The sequence below is a fragment of the Heloderma suspectum genome, chromosome 6 (genome assembly GCF_057233095.1).
Source record: "Heloderma suspectum isolate Gila_16-S chromosome 6, 16-S_ref, whole genome shotgun sequence".
Taxonomy (NCBI): domain Eukaryota; kingdom Metazoa; phylum Chordata; class Lepidosauria; order Squamata; family Helodermatidae; genus Heloderma; species Heloderma suspectum.
The window spans coordinates 114,064,262-114,081,088 of NC_139463.1; the positions used below are offsets into that span (position 1 = coordinate 114,064,262).

The 16,827-nt window shown below is 43.3% G+C and overlaps 1 protein-coding gene across 1 annotated transcript; it reads left to right on the forward strand.

Annotated features, from left to right (window-relative positions):
• Window positions 1-1,932: 1,932 nt before the first annotated feature.
• On the forward strand, window positions 1,933-15,230 carry LOC146342608 (G-protein coupled receptor family C group 6 member A-like). The gene is made up of 3 exons (XM_084807928.1): window positions 1,933-2,138; window positions 12,198-12,673; window positions 15,148-15,230. The coding sequence occupies exons 1-3, from the start codon at window positions 1,933-1,935 to the stop codon at window positions 15,228-15,230; spliced, it is 765 nt and encodes a 254-aa protein (XP_084664054.1).
• Window positions 15,231-16,827: the final 1,597 nt, after the last annotated feature.

Genomic DNA, 16,827 nt, shown 5'->3' on the forward strand with positions numbered 1-16,827 from the left:
TTCTTCTGCACAGGTGGGGGGAGTTTCACAAGCAATAGGCTTGTGACTCCTGTGGCGGCTAAGACGGGCAAAACAGGAAAGGGAGTAGGGATGGTGTGCACGCAGAGGCACCTTATGGTGGAAGGTGACGTCTGAGGCCCCCCGAACGGGTTGTGCGTCTCGGCGGGGGGATAAGGGTTGCCTGAGAGATCAACCCTACCCACTCACCCAGGTGTTGTGTGGCACCGGGTTGGGGGCGACACCGGAAGGTCTACCTCCCCCAGAAGGGGCAGTCCAGAGGGATGGCGAGATCACCGCCACCCCTCAGGCTGGGTGTGTTTTCGCCCTAGAAGTGTCAGCTAGCCGCTGACACAGTTAGATGCCCGTCCTAGTTACCCCTTTGGAAATATTTCAATAAATGTGGCCCAGTTTTTAATCCAAGCTTGTTGTCTGCGTCTTCTTTGACCCATCTCCACTCGCAAATGCCCTACCCGGCGCCAGCTTGTCTGGCTGAAAGGGGGGGCCATTGCGGGCGGGTGGGGTGAGAAGATGTATGGGCATCTGATCGGTGCACCCCAGTCGCACCACCAGTCAGGGAGGAGCAGGCCGAGTTGTCTTAAACTCGACCCCCCTCCCTATCTCAGCTCTTTGGCGTGACGCAGCTCCCTCCCACCCTCCCCTTAGCAGTGTGGATTTTGCCGGTTGCCCCTGTGGGAGCCATGTAGGAATTTTTTGGCTCACAGCCAGATTGGGCTAGGACTGTGAGTCTTTTTTGCCTACGTCACACTGTTATGCGCATTGAGTGTGTCCTGTAAGGGAATCCAGTCTATATCATCGGTCACATTCCACTTGGCGGCTAGGACAGGCAAAACAGGAAAGGGAGTAGGGATGGTGTGCACGCTAGGGGTGGACGAAAGTCACTTACCTGTCGAAGGCCGTTCGCGGTGGGGGGGAGGCGCTTCGCTGCTCCCCCTGCGAAGTTCAGGCTGTGGGGGGAGGCTTCCCGCCTCGCCCGGCCAAAATTCAGGCCGGGGAGGAGGCGCCTTGCCCTTATTTTCGCCGTAGTCTACGTAAACATTTACGTAGACTACAGCCACCAAATAAGGAACGGGAATGGCGGCTCCCTATGGGGGCCGCCATTATCCGTACACTCTTTTTTTGTTTGTTTTTAAAGTCACCCATGATAGGCTACGTGACGATTGACGTAGCCTATCACGGCTGACTTTGCAAATCTAGCCGTGATAGGCTACGTGAATCGTCACGTAGCCTAACAGGGGGCGTTTTTTTTTTTTTCCTTTCATTGCAATGGCGGCGGCAGCCGGTTGAAAGACCGGCTGCCGCTCCCGCCTCGTTCGAACACCCGCCGAACCGCCGGCTGGACCAGCCACCAGGAGGGACATTCGGTGAAGGTAAGTCCCGTCCCAGGGGGGTGTGGGGGGGTGCGGAGGATTTCTCCCCGAAACTTGTTCGGGGGGCCGAACACGTTGGCGCTCGGCCCCCCTAAGTTTCGGGGAGAAATTCTCCGCCATCTCTAGTGCACGCAGAGGCACCTTATGGTGGCAGGTGATGCCTGAGGCCCCCCGAACGGCTTGTGCGGCTCGGCGGGGGGATAAGGGTTGCCTGGGAGACCAACCCTACTCACTCACCCAGGTGTTGTGCTGCACTGGGTTGGGGGTGACACCGGAAGGTCTACCTCCCCCAGAAGGGGCAGTCCGGAGGGAGGGTGAGATCACCGCCACCCCTCAGGCTGGGTGTGTTTTCGCCCTAGAAGTGTCAGCTAGCCGCTGACACAGTTAGATGCCCGTCCTAGTTACCCCTTTGCAAATATTTCAATAAATGTGGCCCAATTTTTAATCCAAGCTTGTTGTCTGCGTCTTCTTTGACCCATCTCCGCTCACAAAGAGAAACCCACATTTCGAGGAAAGATTTGAAATCGGGAGTTTGGGGTTTGTGATGTTGCTACTGCTGGAGTTCTCCTTTCTTCCTCTCCAAGTATTTACTATGAAGTGTTCACCGACTGAGCCAGTTCCTATTCCACATGAGTGGCACCAGCCAAATAAAGTCATCATTGGCGCAATTGCATCTCATATCAATTACATTTTCCATATAATTTTATTTGATACACCCTTCGCAGGAGTTGATTATGCTTCCATTGTAAGGTTCTCTTCCCCCCTCCCCACCCCGCCTTATGCCATGAATCTCAATTTGATTTTATAGATGCTTTCTGCTTGTATGTCGGCAAATTGTTTTGACCTTTTGGGGAAAAAATGGATATAATTTTGGTAAAGATAGGAAAGAATGAGTTGTTGCTAATTTTATTTGCTATGAAATGTGAAATGGACAGACTCTTGTATACAGACAATAAGGACACACTGGCAACAACACCTGTTATGTCATTCAAATTTTGCCATTTCTTTGCACTCCAGCCTAGAAGAAGGTTAGGGGAAAACTCTACCAGATTTGCTTACTATGAGGCTAATTCCAGTTCCATGTACTTCTAATTTTGGAGTGTTGTACATTATCTGAAGGTGGGGGAGAGGAATAAAACACCCTGAAAATAATCTTGAGATATTATTACAAACTAGGAACAGAGTAGCTTTTAGTTCTTGCTGTTATTAATTGGTGCAATTACACATCTGTGTGTGACTTAGATTTATATATATACTTCTACATTTGGAGAGGTGTGTTTTACCAGAAATGAAGAAAAAAAAAATACAGAAAACAGAACACCCTGAATAATCAGCTTGCAAACTACCAGGACCAAATATTTTGCTTGCAATACGTTTCAGAAAAAAAATCCACCAAAAAGAGGCAACGGCTTTGTCTACTACAATGTTGTGTATACTAGATTTTGCCTCCCAAACTCTTCTGCACCCCAGTGCTTTGTCTTCCCCCCACATCCTGAATATTTCTATTCTTCTTCTAACCCAAATAATTCCTTGATAAGTGTTTATATTCCTCTGGCTGTATGTCAAAATTCTTTTCTTTTCATCTTCCAGTACTGCTATTCAAAACTCATTTTTTTCCTTTTTTAAAGAAAAATAGATATAATTGTCTGTAAGTGTAAATGAATGAGTTGATGGAACATTGATGGCTCAGAACAAGGAAACATGCAGAATCGAGTATACAGATGTGATGGTCACACACATGCCGCAAGGCCTGCTGCATCATTCAGTTTCTGTGATCTGATTGCATGCTACCATGATGAGATACACAACTTACCATCTAGAAGGTGGTTAGTGACAGGGTAGCTTTGTGTTGTTGTTAACTGCACCAAATTTGCACACTTCCAGGAAAGTGCCACTCGTATGAAGTTCTGCATCTGGAGAGGTTATCTGAAGGAGTCAGGGGATAAGCAGAATTTACAGACTATGAATTTACAGACTATGTAGACCCAACAACTTGCTTCAAATATATTTCAGAAAAAAACCTGCCATCTGTGAGACCCGCCCATTTTATTTCTAGTTTTAAAATGATGGTCCATGAGGAATTCAGGCTGTATAGTTTTGTACTTACTTGTGCCTATCCTGTGCAAATCTTAAATTATTAATACGAGCTTTTTATTGCATTTCATATATTTTTTCTGTCTGCACTAACTTTTGTCTCCCTCATCTCCTCTTCTCTGCCTTTGTGTTTTGTATTCCCCTCAATATTCTCTGTGTGTTTCTATTTGTCTTCTAACCCATGTAATTCCCTGCTTTTAGTTGTCTGGCTTGGAGTTGAAATGCCATTCTCTTAAGCTTCCTGTATGGATGTACTTCATGGATCACTGCCTTGTTGTGGCGAAGGGGCTTGCGTAACTCAGTGAAGCCATAAGCTATGCCATGCAGGGCCACCCAAGACGGACAGGTCATGGCAGAGAGTTCTGACAAAATGTGGTCCACTGGAGAAGGAAATGGCAACCCACTCCAGTATTCTTGCCAAGAAAACCCCATGGAACGTATCACAAGGCTAAAAGAGATGACGCCGGAAGATGAGCCCCTCAGGTCGGAAGGTGTCCAATATGCTACTGGGGAAGAGCAGAGGGTATTTCCAAGTAGCGCCAGAAAGAGTGAAGCGGCTGGGCCAAAGCCGAAAGGACACTCAGCTGTGGATGTGTCTGGTGGTGAAAAGAAAATCCGATGCTGTAAAGAACAATATTGTTTAGGAACCTGGAATGTCAGATCAATGAATCAAGGTAAGCTGGAGGTGGTCAAACATGAGATGGCAAGATTGAACATCGACATCTTGGGAATCAGCGAACTAAAATGGACAGGCATGGGTGAATTTAATTCAGGTGACCATCATATCTACTATTGTGGGCAAGAATCCCTTAGAAGAAATGGAGTAGCACTCATAGTCAACAAAAGGGTGGGAAAAGCAGTACTGGGGTACAATCTTAAAAATGATAGAATGATCTCAGTACGAATCCAAGGCAAACCATTCAACATCACAGTAATTCAAGTCTATGCCCCAACCACTGAGGCCGAAGAAGCTGAGGTTGATCGGTTCTATGAAGACCTACAACACCTTCTAGAACTAACACCAAAAAAAGATGTCCTCTTCATCATAGGGGATTGGAATGCTAAAGTAGGAAGTCAAGAAATCACCGGGATAACAGGCAGGCATGGCCTTGGTGTACAAAATGAAGCAGGACAAAAGCTAATAGAGTTTTGCCAGGAGAACATGCTGATCATAGCAAACACTCTTTTCCAACAGCACAAGAGGCGACTCTACACATGGACATCACCAGATGGTCAATATCGAAATCAGATTGATTATATCCTTTGCAGCCAAAGATGGAGAAGCTCCATACAGTCAGTAAAAACAAGACCTGGAGCTGACTGTGGCTCAGATCATGAGCTGCTTCTTGCAAAATTTCGGCTTAAATTGAAGAACGTCGGGAAAACCACTAAACCGTTCAGGTATGACCTCAATCATATCCCTGATGAATATACAGTGGAGGTGAGGAATAGATTTCAGGGATTAGACCTGATAGACAGAGTGCCTGAGGAACTATGGACGGAGGTCCGTAACATTGTTCAGGAGGCAGCAACGAAATCCATCCCAAAGAAAAAGAAATGCAAGAAAGCAAAGTGGCTGTCTGATGAGGCTTTACAAGTAGCTCACGAAAGAAGGGAAGCAAAAAGCAAGGGAGAAAGGGGAAGATATACCCAACTGAATGCAGAGTTCCAGAGAATAGCAAGGAGAGACAAGAAGGCCTTCTGAAATGAACAATGCAAAGAAATCGAGGAAAACAACAGAATGGGAAAGACTAGAGATCTCTTCAAGAAAATTGGAGATCTCAAGGGAATGTTTTGTGCAAAGACGGGCATGATAAAGGACAAAGAAGGCAGGGACCTAACAGAAGCAGATGAGATTAAGAAGAGGTGGCAAGAATACACAGAAGAACTATACAGGAAAGATCTGAATGTCCATGATAGCCATGATAGTGCGGTCACTGAACTTGAGTCGAACATCCTCGAGAGTGAAGTCAAGTGGGCCTTAGGAAGCATTAGTAACAACAAAGCTAGTGGAGATGACAGTATTCCAGCCGAGCTATTTAAAATCCTAAAAGATGATGCTGTTAAAGTGCTGCATTCAAAATGCCAACAAATCTGGAACACTCAACAGTGGCCACAAGACTGGAAAAGGTCAGTTTACATTCCAATTCCAAAGAAGGGCAAGGCCAAAGAGTGTTCAAACTACCGCACAATTGCGCTCATTTCACATGCCAGCAAGGTGATGCTCAAAATCCTACAAGCTAGGCTTCAGCAGTATGCGAACCGAGAACTACCGCAAGTACAAGCTGGGTTTAGAAGAGGCAGAGGAACTAGAGATCAAATCGCCAACATTCGCTGCATCATGGAGAAAGCAAGAGAATTCCAGAAAAACGTCTATTTCTGCTTAGTTGACTACGCTAAAGCCTTTGATTGTGTGGATCACAACAAACTGTGGCAAATTCTTAAAGTGATGGGAGTACCAGACCACCTTACCTGTCTCCTGAGAAACCTGTACGAGGGTCAAGAAGCAACAGTCAGAACCAGACATGGAACAACCGAGTGGTTCCAAATTGGGAAAGGAGTATGACAAGGCTGCATATTGTCACCCTGCTTATTTAACTGGTATGCAGAGTTGTTGTTGTTCAGTCGTTCAGTCGTGTCCGACTCTTCGTGACCCCATGGACCATAGCACGCCAGGCCTTCCTGTCCTGCGCTCTCTCCCGGAGCGTGCTCAAGTTCATATTCGTTGCATCCGTGATGCTATCTAGCCATCTCATCCTCTGCCGTCCCCTTCTCCTTTTGCCTTCAGTCTTTCCCAGCATCAGTGTCTTTTCCAGGGAGTTTTCTCTTCGCATTAGGTGGCCAAAATATTGGAGCTTCAGCTTCAGTATCTGTCCTTCCAATGAGCAGTCAGGGTTGATTTCCTTTAGGATGGACTGATTTGACCTCCTTGCAGTCCAGGGGACTCGTAAGAGTCTTCTCCAGCACCACAGTTCGAAAGCATCAATTCTTCGGCGCTCAGCCTTCCTTATAGTCCAGCTCTCACAGCCATACATTACTACTGGGAAAACCATAGCTTTGATTAGACGGACCTTTGTCGGCAAGGTGATGTCTCTGCTTCTTACTATGCTGTCTAGGTTGGCCATAGCTTTCCTCCCAAGGAGCAAGCGTCTTTGAATTTCATGGCTACAGTCACCATCTGTGGTGATCTTGGAGCCCAAGAAAGTAAAATCTGTCACTGCTTCCATTTCTTCCCCTTCTATATGCCAGGAAGTGATAGGGCCAGATGACATGATCTTAGTTTTTTTAATGTTGAGTTTCAAACCAGCTTTTGCACTCTCCTCTTTCACCCTCAACAAGAGGCTCTTGAGATCCTCTTCGCTTTCTGCCATTAGGGTGGTATCGTCTGCATATCGGAGGTTGTTGATAATTCTCCCAGCAATCTTAATTCCGACCTCTGATTCATCCAACCCGGCATTTCTCATGATGTACTCTGCATATAAGTTAAATAAGCAGGGTGACAATATGCAGCCTTGTCGTACTCCTTTCCCAATTTTGAACCAATCGGTTGTTCCATGTCTGGTTCTTACTGTTGCTTCTTGACCCTCGTACAGGTTTCTCAGGAGACAGGTAAGGTGGTCTGGTACTCCCATCACTTTAAGAATTTGCCACAGTTTGTTGTGATCCACACAATCAAAGGCTTTAGCATAGTCAATGAAGCAGAAATAGACGTTTTTCTGGAATTCTCTTGCTTTCTCCATGATGCAGCGAATGTTGGCGATTTGATCTCTAGTTCCTCTGCCTCTTCGAAACCCAGCTTGTACTTCCGGTAGTTCTCGGTTCGCATACTGCTGAAGCCTAGCTTGTAGGATTTTGAGCATCACCTTGCTGGCATGTGAAATGAGCGCAATTGTGCGGTAGTTTGAACACTCTTTGGCGTTGCCCTTCTTTGGAATTGGAATGTAAACTGACCTTTTCCAGTCTCGTGGCCACTGTTGAGTGTTCCAGATTTGTTGGCATATTGAATGCAGCACTTTAACAGCATCATCTTTTAGGATTTTAAATAGCTCAGCTGGAATACTGTCATCTCCGCTAGATTTGTTGTTACTAATGCTTCCTAAGGCCCACTTGACTTCACTCTCGAGGATGTCCGGCTCAAGTTCAGTGACCGCACTATCATGGCTATCAGGGACATTCAGATCTTTCCTGTATAGTTCTTCTGTGTATTCTTGCCACCTCTTCTTAATCTCATCTGCTTCTGTTAGGTCCCTGCCTTCTTTGTCCTTTATCATGCCCGTCTTTGCACAAAACGTTCCCTTGACATCTCCAATTTTCTTGAAGAGATCTCTAGTCTTTCCCATTCTGTTGTTTTCCTCAATTTCTTTGCACTGTTCATTTAAGAAGGCCTTCTTGTCTCTCCTTGCTATTCTCTGGAACTCTGCATTCAGTTGGGTATATCTTCCCCTTTCTCCCTTGCTTTTCGCTTCCCTTCTTTCGTGAGCTACTTGTAAAGCCTCATCAGACAGCCACTTGGCTTTCTTGCATTTCTTTTTCTTTGGGACGGATTTCGTTGCTGCCTCCTGAACAATGTTACGGACCTCCGTCCATAGTTCCTCAGGCACTCTGTCTATCAGGTCTAATCCCTGAAATCTATTCCTCACCTCCACTGTATATTCATCAGGGATATGATTGAGGTCATACCTGAACGGTTTAGTGGTTTTCCCGACGTTCTTCAATTTAAGCCGAAATTTTGCAGGAAGCAGCTCATGATCTGAGCCACAGTCAGCTCCAGGTCTTGTTTTTACTGACTGTATGGAGCTTCTCCATCTTTGGCTGCAAAGGACATAATCAATCTGATTTCGATATTGACCATCTGGTGACGTCCATGTGTAGAGTCGCCTCTTGTGCTGTTGGAAAAGAGTGTTTGCTATGATCAGCGTGTTCTCTTGGCAAAACTCTATTAGCTTTTGTCCTGCTTCATTTTGTACACCAAGGCCATGCCTGCCTGTTATCCCGGTGATTTCTTGACTTCCTACTTTAGCATTCCAATCCCCTATGATGAAGAGGACATCTTTTTTTGGTGTTAGTTCTAGAAGGTGTTGTAGGTCTTCATAGAACCGATCAACCTCAGCTTCTTCGGCCTCAGTGGTTGGGGCATAGACTTGAATTACTGTGATGTTGAATGGTTTGCCTTGGATTCGTACTGAGATCATTCTATCATTTTTAAGATTGTACCCCAGTACTGCTTTTCCCACCCTTTTGTTGACTATGAGTGCTACTCCATTTCTTCTAAGGGATTCTTGCCCACAATAGTAGATATGATGGTCACCTGAATTAAATTCGCCCATGCCTGTCCATTTGAGTTCGCTGATTCCCAAGATGTCGATGTTCAATCTTGCCATCTCATGTTTGACCACCTCCAGCTTACCTTGATTCATTGATCTGACATTCCAGGTTCCTAAACAATATTGTTCTTTACAGCATCGGATTTTCTTTTCACCGCCAGACACATCCACAGCTGAGTGTCCTTTCGGGTTTGGCCCAGCCGCTTCACTCTTTCTGGCGCTACTTGGAAATACCCTCTGCTCTTCCCCAGTAGCATATTGGACACCTTCCGACCTGAGGGGCTCATCTTCCGGCGTCATCTCTTTTAGCCTTGTGATACGTTCCATGGGGTTTTCTTGGCAAGAATACTGGAGTGGGTTGCCATTTCCTTCTCCAGTGGACCACATTTTGTCAGAACTCTCTGCCATGACCTGTCCGTCTTGGGTGGCCCTGCACGGCATAGCTTATGGCTTCACTGAGTATGCAGAGTACATCATGAGAAATGCCGGGTTGGATGAATCAGAGGTCAGAATTAAGATTGCTGGGAGAATTATCAACAACCTCCGATATGCAGACGATACCACCCTAATGGCAGAAAGCGAAGAGGATCTCAAGAGCCTCTTGTTGAGGGTGAAAGAGGAGAGTGCAAAAGCTGGTTTGAAACTCAACATTAAAAAAACTAAGATCATGGCATCTGGCCCCATCACTTCCTGGCATATAGAAGGGGAAGAAATGGAAGCAGTGACAGATTTTACTTTCTTGGGCTCCAAGATCACCGCAGACGGTGACTGTAGCCATGAAATTAAAAGATGCTTACTCCTTGGGAGGAAAGCTATGGCCAACCTAGACAGCATAGTAAGAAGCAGAGACATCACCTTGCCGACAAAGGTCCATCTAATCAAAGCTATGGTTTTCCCAGTAGTAATGTATGGCTGTGAGAGCTGGACTATAAGGAAGGCTGAGCGCCGAAGTATTGATGCTTTCGAACTGTGGTGCTGGAGAAGACTCTTAATAGTCCCCTGGATTGCAAGGAGGTCAAATCAGTCCATCCTAAAGGAAATCAACCCTGATTGCTCATTGGAAGGACAGATAATGAAGCTGAAGCTCCAATATTTTGGCCACCTAATGCGAAGAGAAAACTCCCTGGAAAAGACCCTGATGCTGGGAAAGACTGGAGGCAAAAGGAGAAGGGGACGGCAGAGGATGAGATGGCTAGATAGCATCACGGATGCAATGAATATGAACTTGAGCACGCTCCGGGAGAGAGCGCAGGACAGGAAGGCCTGGCGTGCTATGGTCCATGGGGTCACGAAGAGTCGGACACGACTGAACGACTGAACAACAACAACATGGTTGTACTGCTGTTTAGGAGCAAAGCTCAGCACAGTTTTCTGGCTGGAGTTCACAGCTCATTTTTCTCCTTTAAAAGCAATTTTATCTTCGTGGCAAAGGCAGCAGGGTCTTTAGCAGTATCTATATATCTTTGCAATGTTTGAGGGAGTAAGATACTTAAAACAACAATTTCAAGCTTTTTAAAAAATCCCTTTTATTCAGGGTGTTGGTGGTGGGGATTTCAAAATTAAAAATAAATGTAGAAAATTCTATATTTTGTATTTTCTTTGGACATCCTTCTCCCATTTATTAGATACAAGTTAGCCTTTTGACATTCAATATCCAATGAAATTGACACTCAATCATTTGTGTCATTTTAAATATCTCTATACTTACAGAGATGCATCTTTCGTTCATTCATTCTTCCTTCCTTCCTTCGTTCCTTCCTTTTATATATACCATATAACCTTTTGGGTTATATTATATCCCATTCTAAATCCTAGAAAATATATTGTTTTCAAAGTATAATATATTTTCCAAATTCTATTGCTACTCTAAATATCTTGCCTCCACTTTACATATAAACAGTTCTGGAAGTTCTAAAGAGGGCAGCAAATTTCCCCCTTCCCTTCATCTCAACACAAACTTCTAGCTTGCTTCATCACTCCACTCAGCCTGCCTGGCTCTTGGAGGGATGGAGGGATCTGATTAAGTATAAACAGTTCTGGCTGTAAAGATAATCATAAATATTGCCCCTTTCATTTCCACATGAACTTCTAGATAGGGAATAACATAATTGGTATTGGAAAGAGCTTTATAAGAATTCATCATGGTTTTGTTTTTTTGGGTTTTTTGCACAGACTAATAGTACAGTATTATATGTGTCTACCCAAAGTGAGTCTCATTGAAGTCAAGAAAGGGTATATAAGTAGTATCCAATGTTAGTCCTATGTAAAGTAGACCCATTAAAATGAATGAGACTTAAGTTGGCCATGACTAACTTCAGTCTCATTCATTTCAGTGGGTCTACTCTATGTAGGACTAACATTGGATATTCTGCTATGATTGCAGCCTACAGTATGTAAGGGTTGATCACACTTCAAATCTGTGTTTCTTAAGACAGAAGCAGACAGTGGTATAAGAGGTGGTATTTTGCTGCTGTATTTACCAGATGTATTTTATACCACATTAATAATAGAATTATTCATGCCTAACTCATTTCATTGGGTTGGATCCAGACTAAGACAGGCACATTTAGTTGCCATTGAAATCAGTGAGCTTGACTAACTTATCTCATTGATTTCAAAGGATATTGTCTGCAACTAATAGGTTGGATCCAACCTAATGAGTTTTGTTTAACATCAGTCATTTATTCCGTATCTTCCACAGCAAGTCACAGCAACATTTGCATTTGAAAACACATCTAGTTTTTCTTAGTATTAAAAAATGTGTCCGGTTTTTCATGATTGTGTCCATTTCTACTTTTTCTTAGACTGTTATGTGAGGTGTTGTTTTTGATAGTTCTGTCATAAAAATTATTCGATATCTCTAAATGGAGAAGGTCACTGTACTGTAGAATGGAAATGAGTTGATTAAAGTATTCAAGACAGAATTTTAGACCATGCCTGTCTTGAAGAAATTTGCTAAATTAGAATGTGGAACAATGGTATTTTCCCATGTTTGTCTGTCTTCACTCCTACATGGGTCCCAAGCTGCAAATACAACTAGATGATAAAGGTATTGTGTGGTGTATGAAATGTATGATAACCTAGTAGCACTACCAAGGTAAATATTCATAAAAAAAAACAGATACATAAGAAGAAATGTGTGCCAGCCCTTGTTCAATCTGCTAAGCTCCCTAGAGGAATACCTGAAGATTTGGCAAGAAATGGTAAAGGTGACAAAACTGACATTCAAGAAAGGGAATCATAACTTCGAAGAGGACCTAGTTAGGACTATCTATGCTGGTTGGTCCCTCTCTTTATCGTCAGGCAGCTGCAGAGTGGATCAATATTTTGATGAAATCATTTTGTGCCTACTTTAATTCTCCCGTGAAATAGCAAATTACTTTATTTTCAGAGTGGTGACTAAGTTCCACCAGCATATCCTGGCCTTGGTGTTTGCTGTTCATGAGATCAATGACAATCCTATGATCTTCCCCAATGTCACTCTTGGCTTCCATGTCTATGACCGCTATTCCAACTCAAGGATGACCTACCGTACCACTCTGGACCTGCTCTGCAAGTCATCACAGACATTTGTTCCTAACTACAAATGTGGCATCCAGAAAAATATAATAGGAATCATTGGGGGACTTGACTCTGATACGTCCTCACACATGGCTGACATCTTAAGTCTTTACAAGATTCCACAGGTAGGATTTGTACATGCAGGTTATGGGGATTTTCCAAAACCATATAGTTCCCACATTGTTTTAAAGATGGGTGCTGCCATTTCGTCTTTGGATTGGATCCAAAATAGGTTAATTGAACCTAGCTCATATGAAAATCAATGGGACAAACTTAGTCATGAACTGAATCCCATTGATTTCAATGGTAATTATGAACAATTAGCTTCATTTTGATCCAACCCTTAAAAATTGTTATGTTCTTATTGGATTTGTTTAATTCTTGCAGGCACTAAAGCCAATGCTTTCACATGGTGGAATCTTCACCAGTAGAACTCTTAAAATATATGTTCCTTCAGCTTTTCTGAAGGTTTCCATCTTTATTGAGTAATACTGCAGTTCTTGTGCAGAGCAAAATTACTGCATGCGTTATATATAAAGTATACCCATTATTGGGTTAGCACCTCTTATACAGCTGGCATCAACAATGATTCCACTAATACATGCTAAACATAAGTTGAAATCCTCTGCAGCAGTCATGTGGATCACAATGGTGCAAACTGGGGCTTCACCACACCAGACTTTTTATCCCACAACTTACCAGGGCTTTTGTTTCCCTTATTCTTTTCAGGATTAAGATTGGCTCCTTTACCCAGGTGGACACATGCTTTGATGAGGAAATTCCTTTCTCAGCAAGTTCCATGTGTTTCATTTTACAGCCACTAGCCATTTTACAGCTGTGTTTTTAGTGAAACTGTGCAATTCACATGACCGATATATCAGATTAATGTTCCTTATCGGGTTAGGTTCAATCTTTTTAAAAGTGGCATAAAGGTCAGAAACCATGGGAGATGCCCTGGAGATCGACAACACCATGTAAAGGTCACACAAACGTCTGTGAGTGACCAATCATAAGCATGCAATAGAAGACTCCTATACTGTAGAAATGCTTTGGATGTCACATTACACAGCTTTCAAAAAAAAAAAGCAAAGCAAGGCAAAACCCATTTTGAGACAAAGGAAGCAGATTTAGGAACATGAAAGCTTCATTATACTGAGTCAGACATCAGGCCATCTAACTCAGTACTGTTGAGACTGTCTGGCAGCAGCTCTCCAGGGCTTCCAGCAGCGAGCCCTACCTGGAAACGCTAGGGATTGAGTTTGAGACCTTCTGCATGTAAAGCATGTGCTATACCACTGAACCACAGCCCTTCAGACCAACACTCCATCTTGCCCAGCACAGTGACTGGCAGTGGCTCTCTGGGGTTTCAGGCAGGGTTTTTTTCCAGCCCTACCTGGAGATGCCAGAGATTGAACTTGGTACCTTCTGCATGCAAAGCAGGTGCTGTATGACTGGGCCATGCCACTGCAGGATTGCTGAAAGATTTTTGGGAGAAGGTGTTCAACTCCACAGTAGGTCCATAAATACTCTCCTATGTCCACAAAATAAAATGGGACACGTACTGGAGAGGAGGGAAAAGAGAACCGTACTGGCCCTATTATTAATATGAGCATGGGTAGCCAGAACTAAAATATCTACAATGCTGCCTACATGGTGACATGATCCTTTCATACCATTCAAGGTGAACCACAAAACATTGGAGGATGGAGGCAAAATGGCACCTCAGAGTATGGAACCCTGGCAAGTTGTTTCCTCAAGGGCAAAACTGTATTGTCATGGTGTGAAAGTTTGAGGCTTACAGAAGCAAAGGAGGAAAGGTCAGGCTTGGAGGCCTAGAATTTTCTGTTGGGTGGGGTAACCCTGAGGAGTAGTTTCATTTCTCTGGTTGGGTGGCAGTTTCATTTCTCTGCTTAAGTTCCTTTTCTTCAGGTTGAGGCAGTACTTTCAGTTTTGAGGATGGAGGGTAAGTAAAGACATAAGAGAGCCAGTAAGCATCAGAAACACCAGGCTGCACCCACAGCAAGAGCAGGAGACATAGCCAGAGCCTGAAGTGAGAGTAGAGTCTGAGGAGTGAGCAGGAAGAAGCAACCTAGAAAAGTCGAGGGACAGCTAAGGTAAAGGAACTTGCATTTTGCAACTGTTCTTTTCTTTTCATGCCTGTTGTATCACTCAGCTGTATTGTGTAAATACCTTTAGTTGTGATTTGTTTGATTTAAATCTACTAGCAAACTCTTGTGATTAAACCCTGTGTCTAGAGTATCAGTCCCCCCATGTCTACAGCCTAAATTGGGAAGGGTGAGTTTAAAAGAGGGAAGGAGGGACTCTTAAGGAGGCAAGAGATCCTTAAGGAGTTGTTCAGAGGGTCCAGGTTGTAAAGGGAACCCTGAGACATGGCTTTAGTACATTGAGGTAGTGTGATATGGAGCAGTCATTAATCAGTAGGCCATTGAACAATCTCAATAGTATGTGGGTTCACTCTTTGTTCTTACTCATCTTCCCAAATTCTTCCCATTCTTTCCATATTGCTACAAAGCCCCACATTCACTTATTATCCATGGGAGTTGTCTGAGCAGCACTGTCACTTGAAGATCAAACTGATGGACTCTTTGTGACTCTCTTCCAATATCTGATGCCTAAAGTGGGATATTGCCCTTTATCATACCCATTCATTTGCAAGACAGTTGTATTTTTAAGCTGGTTCACATGAACTGCACTTTTCTTTTTTTAAAGGGGGGGGGGTTTACAGGGAAACACGCCTGTTTGTTTAATTTCTGTCCCAGATAAGGTGGTGAAAAGTATGATTAAAGTTAGAGCAATTAAGCATACAGAAGAAAAAAAACTTGCTGAGGAAGAATCGGTTTGACGTTTGCAAAGGGAAGTCTCCAACATTTAATAGTTCTTCAAATGTTTCAGGAAACACATGGATATCAGTGATCTAGCTGACATTATATATTTGGACTTTCAAAAAGGTTTTGAGAAAGTCATGCATCAAAGTTTCCAGAATACCCTTTGCAGTATTTGGAGAAAAGTGCAGGTCCCCTATGGGCTGAGAACTAGCCACCTTGAGTGCCATTTTCTTGGTGTAATGGTGAGGTACAAATCAAAGAATATACTAGTTAAGCAAAATGAATCAGAGAGTAGATTAAGTAGGCTGTTCTGACAGTGAAGGAAAGTAAGAAGTGTTGTTGTTTAATTTGTGCATGAACGATCTGCAGTTTGGGGGTGAACAGCGAGGTGGCCAAGTTTGCAGGTAAAACCAAATTATTCCAGTTCATGAAAACACAACTGAATGATGGAGAGATACAAATGGATTTTTCCATACTGGGTGAATTTTAGTGAAAGGGCAAATGAAGCTCAACATAAGTATCTGTAAAGAATATACATTGGGGTAAAATGGAATCCTAACTTCACAAATACACTGATGAGGTCTGAACTGAGAGTGACTAATGAAGAAGGAGAAAACACATTAGTGCTGCATACCTCACTATAAACAAGGATGTAAGGAAATACTAACACTTAAGTAAAAGAGGCAGAAAATATGTCCATGTAATTCTAACTTGTTGGTTTTAATGGATGTTGAAATTCCATAAGATATACATTGTGGATCCTTATGGACGAACAGTTACAGATGTTATCACACATATAAGTGAATAAGAATACACACAGACAGACACACAGACACACTTTTGACAAAGTATCTAATTAAAGGTTCCAGAGTGTCTTTCCACTAATGGAAAGAAGGCAGGTCATCTTATGGACTGAGAAGTACCCATCCTGAGCACCATTTTACTGGTGGAAAGGTGGGGTACAAATCAAATATATAAATTAATAACCAAAACGATCATAGAAACATAGAATAGTAGGTTGCAAAGGGCCTACAAGACCATCAAGTCCTGGCCCCTGCTCAATGCAGGAATCTAAGTCAAAGCATCCCTGACAGATGGCTGTCCAGCTTCATCTTGAATGCCTCCAGTGTGGGAGAGCCCACTACCTCCTTAGGAATCAGAGAGTAGACTTAATAGGCTGTTCAGACAGTGAAGGGAAGTAAGAAGTGGTGCTGCTTAACTAGTGTATAAACTATCTGCAGTTCAGGGGTGAACAGTGAGGTGGCCAAGTTTGCAGATAAAACTAAGTCATTCAGATTCATGAAAAATACAGCTGAATGATAGGGAGATCCAAATGGATTTTTCCATACTGGGTGAATGAGCAACGAAAGGGCAAATGAGTTCCAGCATAAGTATCCATAAATAATATATATTGGGGCAACATTGAATCCTAACTTCACATATACACTGATGAGGTTTGAACTGATAGTGACTAATGAAGAAAGAGAAATCAGGTTCTCATACCGCAGTGTAAACCAGTATGTAAGGAAATAACACTAAGTAAAAGAGGCAGCGAATGTGTGCATGCAATTATAACTGGATGGTTTTAATAGATGTTGAAATTCCATATGATAC